This window comes from Lissotriton vulgaris, chromosome 3_1, assembly GCF_964263255.1.
Source record: "Lissotriton vulgaris chromosome 3_1, aLisVul1.2, whole genome shotgun sequence".
Taxonomy (NCBI): Eukaryota; Metazoa; Chordata; class Amphibia; order Caudata; family Salamandridae; genus Lissotriton; species Lissotriton vulgaris.
Window position 1 is genome coordinate 416898848 of NC_141689.1, and position 18343 is coordinate 416917190.

At 44.8% G+C, this 18343-nt stretch overlaps 1 protein-coding gene across 1 annotated transcript in view; it reads right to left on the bottom strand.

The window, feature by feature from the left end:
* Positions 1-9798: 9798 nt before the first annotated feature.
* Positions 9799-18343, bottom strand: part of LOC147726525 (chondroitin sulfate proteoglycan 4-like) — a 474128-nt gene continuing 465583 nt past the window's right edge. Inside the window, exon 10 of the mRNA XM_086960631.1 lies at positions 9799-13951. Within this exon, the coding sequence (XP_086816757.1) occupies positions 11913-13951 (2039 nt within the window). The 3' untranslated portion in view covers positions 9799-11912. The remainder of the gene's footprint in view (positions 13952-18343) is intronic.

The following is an 18343-nucleotide window of genomic DNA, read 5'->3' on the forward strand; positions in this document are numbered from 1 at the left end:
AAACAATTTTGTGTCGACGTTAAGAAGCAAAATGGGTTGGTAGGACAAACATAAGCGTACATCTTTCCCCGGTTTCAAAATGACTGAGATTGCTGCCTCTAACATCGAGGGTGGCACCTCTCCTGAATCGAGGAAAGAGTTAAATAATCGGGTCTGAAAAGGAGCCAGCTCCACACAAAACATTTTGTCAAATATAGCCGAGAAGCCGCCGGTCCCAGTGATTTGGCTACTTTCAACCTAGAGAGGACAGATATCACCTCTTCTATACAGATTACCGAGTCGGGGTGCTCCAAGACAGATTTAGGGAGAGGGGTTATATCGCAAGCTGCCAGGTACGGTGTTGGGTCATGTGGGGGTACAATTTGCTCTGTGTAAAGGAGGTGATAAAAGCTACAAACGTGTCAACAATCCGATCGTCAGCAGTCTGATCTACGCCAGACTGGTCTCTCACTGATTGGATCACGGACGACTGCGTCTGAAATCGCAATCTATGGGCCAACATCTTCCCACATTTATCGCTGCTCAAAAAGAATTTATGACGCAACCGGAGAAAAGCATGCTCTTGAGGAAAAGTGTTCTTCTGATCGGCATAATTTGTACCGGGACTCCATTGTTTTTTTACATTGCCATTTCGTGTCAAACACTTCCAGACGACCCACCTGGTCGTTTCTGCTGATGCCTGAGGAAATTCTAACTGACACAACAAAAACCATCTGGTAGCCTACATTTCTGCCCAGGAACTATCGCACACCCAACCCCCCCCCTGTTCTTTGCAGTTCAACAGAAAGCCACGAGACACTCACGCCCTGTGTAAATGATTTGTTTTCCATCTCCCTGCCTGGTAAACATCCTTGACACCGTGATCAGGTTATCTGGACAATGGTCTGACTGCTGGGCCTTGATTAGGGTGATTGGACAATGGTTTGAATGACCGAGCTTTGATCAAGCTGATCGAACAATGACCTGAATGACCGTGCTTTGATCAAGCTGAGTGAACAATGATTTGAGTACCAAGCCTTGACCAGGTCACCAACTACAAACATCGTCTGGATCTGGTTATCAACTGCAAACACTGCCCTGATTGAACAATGGACTAAAAGCCAAAAGACTGTAATCAAACAGTATAAAAGGCTTGTAAGCTGCAGAGTAAAGCAGCAGCCTCCCCTGTCTTGTTTCTAACGAGCTTGGGACTCTTTTTCATAGCCCGGGCTATTTGAATACATCTGGGTTCCTCCTGCAGACAAATGCTCCTGTGTCTCCTTTTACTACGTATGAAGGGTATGGAAGACTTAGGCGGTTCCCCCGCCGCTGAGACCCAGTAAATGGGTTATTCAGGTTCTTCACTCTGCTCTGTCTATGTCCAGGTGTTTTAGCAGACGTCTTCGCTTTTCCAGCTCTCGCCTCACTCACGGGGCCCCGTACGCTTGTGGATCGCCTCCAGCTCACCCACCTCCCTCTCCAACTCCGCACGCTTGTCCTCACGCATGGTATTGTATGTTGCCGCAATCGCTATAAACTCATCCTGTGTCACAAGTTTCAGACCATCCCACACCGCCAAAAGAGAATGGGACCCATCATAATTTGCCTGAAAATACTGCACTATAGTATCGCACACCCGTTGAATTGTCGCCTCAGAATGCAGCAAGCTGTCGCGCAGTCTCCAACCAGGGAAACAGTTTGTGAGCGAAGCGCAGGGAGAAGGACTGAAATAAGGGCATGGTCAGAGAGGGAGCGCGAAGCAATCTCTGAGGAATGTAGGGTGTTAATGAGAGTAGTGGATGCTAGGAAATAATCAAGGCTCGCATAGGTTTTGTGTGCCGCAGAGTAGTATGTGTAGTCTCATTCACCTGGATGCTGCATCTGCCATACATCATACAATACACTGTCCTCCAGCCATCCCTTCCCACCTAGGGATAGAGCCCCAGCCTGGTGTGATCGCTGCCCCGACCTGTCAAGCTCCGCATTCATAACAAGATTAAAATCGCCCCCCACTAGAACCGCTGCGTCCGGGGAAGGGAGGATTTCTGCTAAGGCGGAAAGCATGAAGGGTTCTCGTTTCTCGTTAGGGGCATAGAGAGAGCCCAACGTCAGTTGTGATTCCCCCTATTGCACCCTAATGGTCAACAACCTGCCTTTTATTTCTGCCACTGCAGACAACACTTTGCACGGGCAACACACACTCAGTAAGATAGCCACTCCATTCCTTTTGGATGGTCCAGTGGATCAGAATTACTGCGGGAAGCGCCTATCACGCATGCACGCTGTATCTTTGGAAAACAGATGAGCCTCCTGGAGGAGGCAGATGTCACTATCTGAATTTTCTAGAAGGGAGAATACTGCAGTGCGCTTCACAGGGTTATTCAGCCCGAACATTCAAACTTACTATCTTCAAATCTTTACCCATTGGAACACCAGAAAGACACTATTCACATCGGCAGACACCCTTTGATCGACCAAAGAACTGCGCATAAGACCCTACGTCGCCCTGTTGCGCGTATTCCTGACCTAAGAACTGATGCAGAGACCTCAAAACCCCAAACAAACCCCAGCCCCTAAAGAATAACCAACAGTTAAAGGAAAAACATGACCAAAGTTTGTCACCGTAGGCAAAGTTCATGGGGATCGTGGCTGCAACTAACGTCCAGTAAGAGGAAGTTCAACCAGCATCAACCTCACCAGTAAAGTTGTCAAAAAGATGAACCAGTGTCTCCTCCCAGTCCCCCCAATGCTCCTCCGAAAGACCCCACCTGTACCATCCGTTGCCCTCTTCCCGGGGTGACTGGGCGATCAGTAACACGTGCTAAGGAGGAAAGCGCAGCCTCTTTTTCTTTGTCTTTTGTGGCCTGGTCTGGTTTCTTGATTGGAGATGATCTGCCTACCCGCTGACATCCAGAGGTGCAGCGTGCGCACTGCGAGCTCGGTCATTCTGTGCCTTCCGTAGGAGCGATATGTTCAAGTCCCAGGATTCACAAAGCTTCCTCCAGCGATCTAAGTTGTAGCAACTTGCCCTGATGTTTAAATATCAAGCAAAATCGGTGTCCCCAGGAGTAAGGTATATTGTTCTCCCTCAAGTGCGTGGTCACAGGTTTAAACGCCCGTCTCTTGATAAGAGTGGAGGCTGCCAGACCCTGAAAAATAGCTGGGTGATGACCCCGAAACTGTATAGGCTGGGCCTCACGGGCTTTCCTGATAATGCGCTCCTTAATTTGGAAATCGTGCACGCACACCAGAATGTCCGGAAGAAGCGCTTTGTTACCCAGATGGAGGCCCTCTCTATGAACCCGATCCATCTGTATCTCCGAGATCTCGTCTCAAAGGATTTGGTGAAATAGCTTAGTAACATAGGCTCTAAGATCGTCCCACACCTCCTTCCATGGGACTGCTCTGATTCACACTTTGTTCTGCCTGGAGCGTTCTCTAGGTCCTCAGCAAGGATCTGGAGGTCGATGTTCTGTTCTCATAGTCACAGCATATCTTGTTGTAGCTCTTTGTCCCTGTTGAGGTTGTGCTCTTTGAGGATCGCCAGCCGCTCCCCAATCTCATCTACATCACGCCAAACCTCTTTTAAATCCAAGGCCAATTGGGAACGAAGGTCCTGAATGTCCTCCTTTATGGCCGAGAAGAGCTCCACCATAAAGGCTTTAGTTGCCGGGGAATCATCGCCCTCTGGAGCGTTGGCGCCTCTGTCCCCTTGGGGCGTGGATCTACCATTTTGCTTAAGGAGAAGCTCTTTCGGCGATTTCTCTTTGCGTGCTCGTGCTGCAGCCAGGGCGAGACACTCTCCTTCCCAGCCCAGCAGCTCACAACAGTCCCCCGTACACACAGCGTTGAAGTCAATGCTAATCTCTTGAGGCTTGAGCCGGGAGAAGTAACTGCACAGCCAGTATTTTGCCTATCTGTTTTTAGAATTTTTAGGCTGACAGCATATTCCGATTTGGGAATTGTATTTTAAAAAAAAATCGCCGAATTTTAAACTGTGGTTTGGAGGGGACTGGGACCCAATTACAGTATACTATTACTTACAAGTTGTTGAGGGGCACAAAGGGGCTTCTTGGTGTGATGTCAAAACGCTAAGGGAGTGAATTGACTCCAGTAGCTGCCCGGATGGACGTCATCTTAGGTGGTCCAGGGTCAGCGCTCTAGACTTTTTCCCAGAAACACACATAATCTGTGATGGCGCGGACGCGCCGCCAGCGCCCAAAGGCAAGCCCGTCTGCGCACGTCCGCGCCTGGATCGCGCCTAGGGCCACAACCCCTGTTATTTTTAGTACAGATAAGCCACCCACCATTGCTTATACGAAAGATGAGCTACTACGGATCAATAACGTGGTCAGAAGCTCAGATTGCTCCTGTCTCTCGTTATACGAAAACGCGATAGACAACCCTATGTATTGCACACACTGTAAGATTCCCCTCCCAATACCCATGTTCAGTAAAATAAAGATTAAAACAGGGAAAGAAACTAGGGTTCGGAGGATCAACTCGACTCAGACTATCACAGGGATCCTCATAAATGCGCGATCTATGATCAAACATAGTACGGAATGCTCTGCCCTGATTGAAGATTCAGGGGCTAAAGTGGCATTTATTACAGAATCCTGGACGGATGATGCATCCGGTCCGGATATAGTTAAAGCATCACTTCCTGGCTTCCTATGCCATACAGTTAATAGGTATGGCAAGAAAGGTGGGGAGTTGGCAATAATCTATCATGACTCCATTAAAACGATGTTTAAAACTATTACTAAAGGGGGCTGCGAAGCCGTGAGCTTCTCCCTCTCTCACAAGGAGAATTTTAGAGGAGTTCTGTTATATCGGCCACCAGGACCGAAAAAAGCCTTTATTGATTTAGTGGGCAACCTGATGGAGGAAGGTATAAGTGATAGATCCTTCTCCATATTGGGCGATTTCAACTTCCATCTGGATGACCCTGCAGATTTAGACACAAAGGAGTTACTCGATCTCATGCTCGGACTTGATCTCCCACAAATAGTAAAAGGAGCCACCCACATAGCGGCTCACACGCTGGATGGGATCTTCTCAAACTACTCACAGCTAACAGTGACGGATGTACACCCTGTAGTCTGGTCGGATCATTCAGCTATCCGTTTCGAGATAACCGGTGTAGAGAATAACAATAACATAAAAACAACAACAAAAATCAGCTACTCACGTGCATGGAATAAAATTGAAGCAAAAGAACTGTCCGATCTACTGGAATCTTCTCTGCCTTCTCTTTTCGGTGAGGTAGATGCAGTTATTACCAGCTTCAATGATTGGATTAATAAAGCCTGTGACAAGCTCGCCCCCTTAAAAATATTTGAGGTTAAAAGAACCCACCCCTCAGCCCCTTGGTATACTCCTAACTTAAAGGTGCAGAAATGTTTATGTAAACACTCGGAGCGGGAATGGAGAAAGAGTTATAAGACCGAGGATAAAAATACTCACAAAGACTGCCTACGGGTATATAAGCAACTGCTGATGACATCGAAGCAAGAATACTTCGCGGCACAAATTAAGTCTGCAGAAAACTCAGCAAAGGAACTCTTCAAAATAGTTTGTCAATGAGCTAATCCCTATTCTTCTAAAATACCTGAGAGTCAGGAGCTCTGCGACAAAATTGCTAAATACTTCCTGGAAAAAGTTGAAGACATTTTTTCAACTTTTAATAATGCTAATAAGCCATCCCATGACTCAGGTACGGATTTGAATTTAACTTCACAAACAGATCTCTTACTAACGAAATTCCCATTGCTGAGTAACACAGATACGATTACCATTTTGCATAACTTAAAATCTGGCTCCCCGTATGACCAATGCCCGATCAAAATTGCCAAAATGGACCCTCAGGCAATTACATCAGTGCTGACTCCCCTCTTTGAAAGGGTTCTGGAGGAAGGTGTCTTCCCAGCACATTGGAAGACTGCTTCCTTAATCCCGCTACTAAAGAAACCAAATCTGGATCCCACAGATGTACGGAACATCCGACCCATTTCCCGGCTACCTTTTCCTGCCAAAATGCTAGAGAAATGGATAAACAAACATTTGAGTAGCTATTTGCTAGAGGCGGAGGTGCTTGACTGTACCCAATATGGCATTCGGGAAGGCCATAGTACAGAGACTGCTCTCCTTAAATCAACAGATGAGATTAGGAAAGCACTGGATCAAGGGGGCAAAGCAGCAATGATTATGCTTGATCTCTCCGCAGCGTTTGACACGGTCCATCACTCACTGTTGATGGACCATTTGTCAGCCTGCGGAGTAAAGAACTCTGCCTGAAAGGTTTTTAAATCGTTCCTTTCTGGGCATAAGCAGATAGTAGCCCTCGGAGATTTCTGCTCAACCCCTTTTCATCTGCCCTGTGGGGTCCCTCAGGGATCATCACTAAGTCCAACCTTATTCAATGTGTATGTATCGTCCCTGGCCCCACTAATAAGATCTTATGGGTTCCAGCTTACATCTTATGCGGACGATACACAGATAGTGGTCTCCCTCCTCCCCGGTTCAGAAGGAGCGGTTTGCCACAAGCTACACGATTGCATGGAAGCAGTTGGACTATGGATGGCCAGCAATTGTTTGAAACTAAATTCAGATAAAACTGAGGTCATCCTATTCGGTAATGACATAAGCACCTGGACCCCAAATTGCTGGCCAAACTCCTTGGGTCCTCTTCCTGTTCCTTCTACACAGGTGAAGAACCTGGGAGTCTACCTGGATGACAGATTGGACATGAGGAAACAAATCAACGTAGTGGTTTCTTCTACAATGTTCACTATTAGAACCACTAAGAAAATTCTCCCTTTTCTGCCTAAGGAAAGTCGGCAGACGGAGGTCACGGCACTTGTCATGTCTAGACTTAATTATTGCAACAGCCTCTATTTAAATATCCAGGAGAGGCTGTTGCAGAGGCTACAGCTGCTGCAGAATACAGCTGCCAGGCTGATCGTGGGCCTACCTAAATTCTCTCCCATCTCTAGTGAAGTCCGTAAACTTCATTGGTTACCGGTACGACAACGGATACATTTTAAATCTTTGTGCCTTGTCTTTAGATCGCTTCAGAAGCAGGGTCCATTATATCTGCAGGACCAATTGCAATGGTACGCACCATCCAGATCTTTGTGCTCATCAGGGCAAAGATTAGTAATAGTACCACCGGTGAAAAAGGCTCGCTGGGGTGGTAAGAGATTTGTGGCCGGAGCAGCAAAACTCTGGAATCAGCTCCCCGCATACCTGAGATGCTGTACCGAATTACTCCCCTTCAGAAAAATGCTTAAAACCTGGTTATTCTAGACTCTTCCTCCCGATAGTGTAGGTTACCTTTTCTCATGTGAAACAACAAGAGAGATAGGGTCAGAAAGACACTCTTATACCCCTTGGAAATACTCACGCAAATCAACAGAAGAGTGACTAAATAAGCCAAAAATAGAAAAGGGAACAAAGAAAGGGCAGTAAAATCATAAAATGACGAGATTACTACCAACTAGGCCAGAGTATTAGACCCAAAAGGATAAAACTACAGTGGGTTAGGCATGCACAGTGTAGAAAAAGAACCCTCAGGCACCAACTGAAAGTCGGTTGCCAGTTGTCTTCATTGGGTTCTTATATGGAAGAATTCTCTCCAATAGTGATGGGAAGTGAGTTAAAAGAAGCACGGGCTACTCCCCAAACCCTTTTAATAAAGGGGTAGCTCTGACTCCATTAAAAACAATAGTGATAGACGGACATAAAAGAGGTTAAATTAGTTTAAACTAGAATGTCCTATAGAGGCAGAATTCAAATCAGCATTCATCAGGACCAAGATAGACCTCACCTCATCGGTGACGCACACTAAGGCGTCACTGGCAAATAAGGCGGGAAAAACACAATAATTACAAACTTGTATGTAATCGGTGCATAGGAACTTCTTCATGTATTCCCTGTACTTTGTGAACGATGCAGTATCTACATGGACAGCAGACAGCGCCAGGACACCCAGGTAACAGTCAACAGTCAACCGGTAACAGTCGCGCTTTACAAATTAATTAACATAACATAACATAACAATGTGCAGATAATGGAGACTCAACCCGGGCCACTACCTTCACTGCTAGGAGCGCACCACTGCGTTCAGACACTACCAACTCTGCGTTTCACTCAGGGATCAGCTGCATTCATGCCTCTTGGGGGTCGAGACTGCCACTTGCGCAGCTCCAGACGACAGCGACTAACTAGTTCGCGGCCCAGGCGCGTGCCGTCCGCCGACCCGCGGACCGACCAGGCCCACTAACGCTCCGGCCTTGCTCAGTAGCGCCCTCCTCGCCGCTGCACTCTGCCAGGACCTCTAACAGGAAGCTTTCTTCACCAGGCCTCCGCTCGGACCATTCATCCCCGGGAAGACCCACTGCCCCCCGTGCCAGTGCACCACCAGGCGTGCCACTGGAGTACAAGGGGAGCACCAGGCCCGCGCTCCCTACAGTCCACTTAGAGCCACTGTGTAACGTTCTCCCAGGCCGTGGCGTATCCAGCCCCCAGAAGTGTATCTCCTCCCTCCGCAGAACAGGCTCACCACACGTTCAGGCCTCGCGCGGAGCACCCCAGCTCAATCTCAGCAGGGGTGGGGGGGCTCCCAAGACATCTCTCTAATCACCCCCGGTGAAACACCACAGTCACCGCCGCCTTCAAGCACGCAGGCAGCTCCTCGCACCAGCGTTCTCTGTCCGCCGACCCGTGGACCAGGGGCGGCCCCACTGAGCCTCGCCACCCACGCTAGGCTTGCTCACCCCTCACCTCCATCTCCACTTGTTGCCGCCAATCACTCCTGCTTTATCAGGGTCCCAGTCGGGACCCGGCACCACCACCGCTCCCAGGCTCGTAGGTGTCAGCACCGCATGCCACCAATGGGAAGTCGATCGGGAGCAGTCACCGCGTTCCTCCCGGGCTCTGGCACTCCACCTCCGGAGTTCCCACCAGACATCAGGCCTGTCAACAACAGACGAGCCCCTAGATGGCGCTGGCGCGGGTGTCCACACCACGGTAGCAACACTGGCCACCTCGCTGCCTCTCCTCGGCTGCGTTATTCATAGAAGGGCACTCTCCCAGTCCGCAGCCCCGATCACGCCCGCAGGGCTGCACTCTCAGTTCACTGCTAATGGAGCTCCGGCGGGGGCCGCACACAGCGATAAGCCTGATAGGCCGCTACCACCCGGCATTGCAAAGGACCGCAAATATGGGGTTGCAGCAAACCAGAATCAGCTCACTGCTGCAGGACCAGCTGCCGAGGTCACTCGGTCATCACAGGCCGTCGGATGGCACCAAATGTAGGTGATATAGCAAGGCTAAAACTTGGTGGTGCCGGAGGGACAGGATTTCACGTCCTATTGCGCCGCCATCTTAGCCACGACCCTGCTTCTGTTTTTAAAAGAGAATGGTGGAATGCAAACAAAAGCAATACCAACAGGTATGGAGGTTAACAACGAACTCAAATGAATCTCAAATGGAGAGCCGAAGAAGACATTTGAAACAGATGGCGGAAAGAAAATTTAACAATGGAGTTGATGCCCATGTGCAATATTACCAATAAGAACAATTTTACTGCGTGACTTAAGAGATTTCTTTGAAGAAAAACTTTGACACATCTGGATCCAACATTAGATGGCAGGGGTATGGAGAGCATGTGAATATACAGCCACGTATGCCATCAAACATTGTGCTTCTGGTTGCAGAAACTAAAAGGCACAGATAAATAACCATATCAGGTCCATACATATCGTTTAGAACTGAAACTGCAGAATAATCATAAGGAAAATTGCATACAAATTATTTTAAAAAGTTTGGTTATATTTTAATTAACTAGTAAAATAAGATGACAAGTAATCACAAGGTGTAGAAAATAGATGTATTTTTAAAATAACTCAGCTAATTATACCTTTATGTAACTGTTGTGAAATTAGACAAAACCACGCATAAAAAAATCAACAACACAATTCTTTCTTAGCTGATGCATATTCTATAATATTCATAATGTTAAAGCTTTCAAACTACTGCAATTTAGATTTCTTAAAATCATGGTATAGAGGTTCCAATTTCAAAACTTGAATGTACAACATATTGTACAACATATTGACAAATATGAATTCTTTGTTGCACAGTGTAAATCATTAAACCCAAAAAAAGTATGCATTTATTGTCATACATTCAACACATATAGCATGGGATACAAATATAAAAAAGACAGTGGCAAGCATTAAAGAGATGCTCACAAATTAATATATAACAACGATGAGCCCTAAAAGTGTATAACAAAAACACACTACAATTAATCTGGGATAGCTGAGTTTCATTGGGTACATCACAGAGAACCTTTTTGTATAACAACCATCAATGCAGATCAAAGAAAAAATCAAGCAAAAAGGACAGTGAAACATGCCTTCAGTAAATTCATGATTGGGCTGAAAGTGAAACTGTAAGACAATAGGAATGCATCAAACGCTGATTGGGGCTCATCAGTCAGGTGTAGCTTGATTCCAGTGGCACAGTGAGCATGGGGCCCCCTTCTGGGCATACCCTTAACACTTAGGGCGGTACATCAAATACACAAAAGGTGATCTTCTATATCAGGTTACGGATCTTGTCTTACATTGACTGAAACATGATGGTGTGTATAAAGTAGTAAATCCTTTGGGTTCTTTGTTTGTAAAGACTTTCAGGACAGTGCAACTTGGGCACTGACATTGCACAGTTGATTCTTTGTTTGCTACGGTTTCCGGACTACACATTTGGTTACAAATGATTACTGATTTTGTTTGGTTGCCATGACATGACTTGTCTCTGCACATATTCAGAAGGCATAGTATTAGATTTCACTTCTAAGAGCATTTCACATTTTGATAACGCATACTAAATTATAAACATCATATTAACTGTTCAACATAGATGTAGTCTCTTCATGTTCCTCCTTTTCAACTTTCAGTGAAAATACTCACTGCTGTTACTAGCTACAGTAGGTTTGACATTCTTAGTAATTACATTTCCAATGTCTGTAGTTTGCACATTTCTGATACTAGAGGGAACTCTCAGAAGCATCACAGATAAACTCAATTTTTGGACATAACGGTTAGAATATTTCAGAAGGTCTAAACATTTCAAAATGTGTTATTCAACAGTTGTGCTTTGTTGTAAATATATCCTTGCACTGTGCAGTTGCACACCTGCCTTCACACAACAAACCTCTTTTCTGAGTAGCAGAACAGCCTGAGTGTGCCAAGAAATTTTAGACCCAATACCAAAAGTGATTTTCAAATTGTTTTGTTGCTGCAGAAGTGCCATAGAAATGTAGCTAATATTGCAGCAAAGATTTCTCTGAAGACATGCAAATAAAAAAAATATCCACATTAGAAAACCTATGAAATTCACACTCAGTGATACATATGAAAGTACTCAGAATGTAAAAGGTCACTTAAACCATTATGTAGAATTGTTTAAAACCATTACGTAGAATTGTTTCTGTAATTTGTATAAACTGATATGTTATCACTACCATCTCTTGGTCTAGTTGTATGGTTCTTGAAATGGAGATCTGTTTTCCACAGTATGAAAATACTGAACTCCTCACAGGCATTTCACTAACATATACAAATGTCCCACAATTTTGCAGCATTATGGTAACTCCTAGACGATACAGAGCTATTGTCTCAAAAGTAGTACTCAATGTGTTGTACTGAAACAAAAATTGGTAACACTTCCACAAAATGCTTGCTTTAAATTTCCAATTAAACATTAGGCATAGCAATATAAAAAAATCATTACCGTTAATATTCAGGCACTTAAATCACAAAATAAATAATGAGCTCAAGTATTATTCATATATCAAAAATATATATATCAATAATAAAATACAGTATTCAAGTGAAAAATGTTTATAAATAGTGGACAACTTATACCCAATATTGATTTTGCTTTAAAGTTGGGTTAGTTGTTCGACAGTGTTGAACCATTTCAGGGTCTAGTTCAGGCAGATTATTAAGCAGAATATGTTTCTCTGTGGGAGGAGTAGATGATGGAAATAGCTGATCCCGCCTATTCCCCAACAGTGGGCTGGTTGAAATGTTTCCAGCACCTTTCTGAAGTGGTGTGACAGTGACACTTGGCACAGTCAAGCTTCTCTCTGGACAAACACCCGGGCCATGTTGAGCTGTATTGTTTGCCTGGCAGTCAATTAGGGGTTTAGGTTTCTCTGCTTTGCGACACATTAAAAAAATGCACACAGTTATGATAACTCCAATAAATAAAACAGCCATAATGACGAGTGGGATGATAAGAGAAAGAGGGTTGCTACTTTCATTAGATTCAGCTCTTGGGTTATCACCACGTGCTTTTGTGGTGGTCTCTTTCAGTGAAGAAATTGTTACTGCTGGGGAAAGCAAGTTATCCTCCACCTCGATACCCCAGCGGTTTCGCTTCCCCAATTTATTTATGCTCTTGTCAGGTGCTACTGTGGGATCCTTTACATCTGAGAAAACCACAGCTAACTCCTCAGTGGTGTTCTGATACCTCACAACTGCAGTTGTTAGGAGTTGTCCTTCAGTAGTTGCAACCACAAGTGACTGGTCGTACGGAACTATGGTATAGCCTAAAGTGCCTACAGCTGGGGGAACATTGTCCGCTTTGAGTATAAATGTAAAAGAGTCATTCTGCATCTCAATATCAGTCATATTAGCATTAATATCAAGCAGCACAAGGCCTTTTTCAATATCACTTTGTGTGAACACAGTGATTCCATCAAAAGCAGCATTCCTTGGGCTCCTCCTTTTCACAAACCTTCCATACACAGGTGGCTCTGTCACTTCAAATTTAGGATCACTGTTTGTCAAAGTAGCCAATTCACTAGCATCCATGTCTGTTGTTCTTAAGTGATATGTAATTCCATTTGGAATTGTTAAATTTGATGTCATGTTCACCAGGGGCTGCACAGTGATGTGAAGGACCTGCCCTGTAAGATTGCTTTCAGGAGTAAATACTATCAACTCAAACATATCTTGTGACGCACTGAAGTCTGTCATGTGGTACGATACTTTTCCCAAATCTAAATCGGCTTGTTGAAACGTGGTCGCCTTTTCACTGTCCAGGAGTAGATGGCCTAGTTTGGGAGGGTGCACAATTTTATAACTGATCTTGGTACTTTTTCCATTAGTTACAGCTGCAAGCTGTGTGTTGTCAATGTGTATAATAGTCTGGCTTTGTTGAAGTGTTAGATCTGTAAGGTTAGCCATAGAAATGGATACTGGAGTAACTTCAAGGTTGAAAAGTTTGTATAACGGTCTGTGCTTGCCATCAGTCACACTAAAGTAAAATACACCAGGAGAGGAACTTCCATCATGTATAAAATAAATCTTGCCATTATCAACATCAGCTTGTGTAAAGTGTTGAATTGTTGCGTTTAGATCATCATTTATTGCCAAATAGCCATTGTTAGGATGGCTAATGATTGTGTATTTGATTTCTTCTGGTGTGTTATCTAGATCTTCAACTTTTAGGTTTTCAGGTCCAAGTTTGGCCAAACTTCCCTGAAGAACCTTCAGGTGTGGCCCTTTGGTCTTTAACTCAGGAGCCTGGTCATTAACCGGAATTATAGTTATGTTGAACATCTCTGTAATAAGGACTTCTTCAGACTTTGCTGCGGACTTGCTTTTCAAGTTTAGCCAAACATCAAAAGTGAAGTTATCAGCCAAAGATTCTAAACCGTCATGAACATAGGTAATTCCAAATTTATTAACTATGTACTGTGAAAAGTTGGGTTTTTCTTTAGTTACATTTCGTTCTCCCACGACAATCACACCATGCATAGGTAAGGATGTCACTTGATACCAAACTTCATATTGAGAACGTTGGAAATCTGGTAATTTAGACATGAGATTTGAAGCATCTAACTTTAATTTATCAATTAAAACTTTGTCACCTTCCAATACAACCGCACCTGAAAGAATATAACAATGTATATTAGTTGAGAAAAAACACATGTACAGTATAAATGTGTACAATAGTTTAATGAAACAAGAACAAACTGGAGCAATTATGTTTAGGTGTCACCCTATTCATATATTATAGGTTTACTGCCAATACATTATAACAGCCAATTGAGAAATTTGCATTTTGAGACTACACACTTTTCACAGGTTATTATGAAATTTCTTCAAACAACAAAATTCCGTGTATGTATTACTTATTCCACGACCTTGTTCTCCAGTCTAATACTGTTCAGGCATCAAATCATCACATGGCAATATGTAAATATAGAGCCCCTGAGGATCAGTGAAAAGAACATCAACTAGAATTTATGGGTTTACAAAAAAGTGTTTATGTGAGGGCTACTACTTACATGCGGCGGCAGCAGAAGGGACAGGCTGTAGGGAAATGGAGTCTAAGATATCGTGACAGAGTCTGCTTAAAAAGTGCGGGCAGTGATGCAGACTGCGCCTAGTGAAACGTATGAGGCAATGAAGGGAATGAGTGACATGCCGCTGAGGTGCTTGAGGGCCCCCATGAGGAGCGAGTCTCCACTGACGTGAGTGAGGGTGGTGACAGGGAGTGAATGAGACATCATCGAGATGCACGACACATCAGTGAAGGGGGTGAGCCATGTCCAGGTCCAGTTGAGATAACAGCCAGGGAGTCAGCGAGACGGCACTGAATAGACCAAGAAAAAAGAGAAGAGTCAAAGTGGAGCGTGATAGGCGGCGGCTTCCTTTGATCTACAGCCATCCTCCTCTTCACCCTCTCCTACATGGCAGACGCTGGGAAGGAGAGCCTGGATGAGGTGCGTGGAAGGAGAGCTGATGCGGAGTACACGGCCCAATAAGATTTCAGCAGTGGCGCGCGTCGATAAGCCTCACACATGCGGTAGTCATCTCTGTGATTGGTTGACAAGGTCCACCAATCACAGTGGCCATCTGCTTGTTGTCAACCAATCACAGACGACTGCCGCATGCGAATGGGGCGTGCAGGCAGCATGACGAAAAAGATGATGTGGGCTTGTCACGATGGGTGTGCACTAAAAAATGCAAGGGCGGTAACAAAAATGACGTCCAGCCAATCAAAAGCCAAATTTACACATAAATCAGGACATAAGTGAATCGAAAACGATTTGGACACAGGGGCGTGGATTTAAGCACCCTTATTTTGTAGTGTTTACTACAGCTCTCGCATGCGAGGAGTGCATGCGCGCTCCAACACCAGGCGAACCCTAAAAATGATGGATGGCCCAAATATTAGTGGAAGGATTAGCTCACTCTATAGGGTGAATCTCATGTATGGGAAGAGACTTGATCCTTCTGCATTGCATTATACCAGAAGGCTGGGGCATTTTCAGAAGCATGTGAGCCTTCTTAGAATGGGCAGGGGAAGCCTGTATTGCTTTTGAAGAAGCCACAGCTATTTCAAAACTTGCTTTGCCAAAAATATGAATGTTACCATAGAAGGAAAATGCTACTTACCAGTATGCATCTGTTCTTGGCATGTAGAGCTGCAGAGTCTCACACTGAGCATTAGATCGCCACCTGGTGTTGGGCTCGGATGATTGCATGTTGTTGTCGTCTTGGAAGAAGTCTTTGTAGTCATGAGATATGTGACTACTCCCTTGGACGATAGTGTGCGCATGGGCATCGACCCCATCCTTTGATTGTTTTTCGCCATGATGGGAAATGATGCAGTTAGTAGAAAGAAAAAAGGATGTCCATGCCTGTATATCTAAGTAAGATAGAACTGGAACAGATACAGGTCCCGGGGAGGCGGGTGGACGTGTGAGACTCTGCAGCTCTATATGCCATGAACAGATGCATACTGGTAAGTAGCATTTTCAGTTCGAGGCATATGAGCTGCAGATCTCACACTGAGCATCGATAATACAGCAGTGTCTCCCCTAGCGGTGGTTACCTGTATCTGTTGCAGTAGTTTGAAAGAGAGTTTTGAGGACAGCTTAGCCTACAGCAGCTTGCTGCTTGGCTTGCACATCAACACAATAGTGTTTAGTGAAGGTATGTGTTGTGGACCATGTTACTGCCTTGCATATTTCTTCTAGGGGAATGTTCCTTAAGAAAGCCATAGAGGCTCCTAGTTTGCATGTGGAGTTCGCTCTAGGAGGAATTGTTAATGTACGTTTTGCTTTCTGATAGCATATTTGTATGTATTTTACAATCCACCTTGCAATCCCACGCTTTAGAGGTGGGGTTGCCTTTATGTGGTGGCGAGAAAGCTACAAACAATTGTTTTTGTTTAGCGAAAGGATTTGGTCCTGTCAATGTAATAGAGAAGGGCTTTTTTCACGTCTAGGGTGTGTAGAGCTCTTTCTGCTACAGAGTCTGGGTTTTGAAAAAACACTGGCAACTCTACTGATTGGTTTAGGTGAAATGGAGTAATGACTTTAGGAAGGAATTTGGGATTTGTTCTTATGACCACTTTGATACGGTGTAATTGTAAAAATGGTTCTTCTATAGTGAAAGCTTGAATCTCACTCACTCTCCTAAGAGAGGTAATAGCAATAAGGAAAGCTGTTTTCCATGTGAGAAATTGCAGTTCACATTTGTGTAAAGGTTCAAAAGGGGGGTTCCATGAGCCTGGTAAGAACAATGTTTAGGTTCCACACTGGAGAGGGTGGTAACCAAGGTGGAATGATTCTTTTTAATCCTGCCATACATGCTTTAATTGCAGGTACTCTAAATAATGACAGATGTCTTTTTTTGTAGGTACGCAGCAATGGCTGCAAGATGTAGTCGTATAGGTGAATATGCTAGATTACATCTTTGTAAGTGTAGAAGGTAGCAAATGATATTCTGGATTGAAGTATCCAGGGGATCAATTTGATTATTGGTGCAGAAATGGCAAATCTTTTCCATTTTGCGGCATAGCAAGCCCTAGTAGTAGGTCTTCTGGCTTCTTTAATGATATTCATACAGTCTGGTGGTAGGTTAAGGAAGCCAAACTCTAAGACTTCAGGAGCCAGATTGCCAGATTCAGTTGACTTGGATCTGGATGTCTGATGTCTCCATGGTTCTGCGTTAGCATTGGATGGGGTCAGACTCAGTCTCTGGTGTGGAACTAGAGAGAGTTCTAGCAACGTTGTGAACCATGGTTGGCACGCCCATGTGGGAGCTACCAAGATCATTTTGAGAGAATGTTGTCTTAGCTTGCGGGCTACTAGTGGCAGTATTGGGAGTGGAGGAAAAGCGTACGCAAATCTGCCTGACCAGTTCATCCATATCGCATTGCCCTTGGACAGTGGGTGTGGAAACCCAGCAGCGAAGGTAGGGCATTTTGCGTCTTCGTGTGTGGCGAACAGATCTATGTCTCGGTGACCCCACTTGTGAAAGAATGGTAGAAGAACTTGCGGATGTAGTTCATATTTGTGAATCTGTTGTGTCTGTCGACTGAACAGATCTGCAATCTGATTGTGAGCCCCTGGAAGGTGTTCTGCTAGCAGATATATGTTTTGTGGAATGGCCCATCTCCAAATGTTCTGTGCAAGCTGGGACAGTTGCAGAGAATGTGTGCCTCCTTGTTTTTGAATGTAGTACATGGCTGTCATGTTGTCCGTCCGGATCAGGACAGCTTTATTCTGTACATATACTTGGAAGGACTTGAGTGCTAGGAATATTGCTAGCAGCTCCAGGTGATTGATGTGAAGCACTTTTTGTTGAGTGGTCCATCTTCCCTGAGTTGTGTGGTGTAGGAGATGGGCTCCCCATCCTGTTAGGGATGCGTCTGTTGTAAGTACTGTGGAACAGGGTCGAGGAACTGCCACCGTCTGGACAAGTTTTTGGTGCTCCACCACTGCAGAGAGCGATATATACCAACACCAGGTCTGTAAGTTATCCTTGGGCCTGGTTCCACTGATGTGCTAGACATTCCTGCAATGGGCGCATTTGCAGTCTTGCATATGGTACAATAAAAATGCAAGATGCCATCATGCCTATTAGTTGCATGAACACTCTGGCTGGGAGAGAGTGTTGGTCTTGAAACCTTGTGACTAAGGCTTGAATGCTCTTTATCCTGGCTGGACTGGGATAAGCCAGAGCTGTAGACTTGTTTATTGTAGCCCCTAGGTATTGACGTACATGAGAGGACTGGAGATGCAACTTGGTGGAGTTGATTGTAAACCCCAAGTCGTGCAATGTTTGAATTGTCTGAGATGTGTGTTGGATACACTGATTGAATGACTTGGCTTTTATGAGCCAATCATCTAGGTATGGGAAGACATGGATGTGTTGCCTTCTGAGATGCGCTTCACTACTGCTAGGCACTTTGTAAACACTCTTGGTGCAGTTGTGACGCCGAATGAAAGGACTTTGAACTGATAGTATTGTTCCTTCTAGCA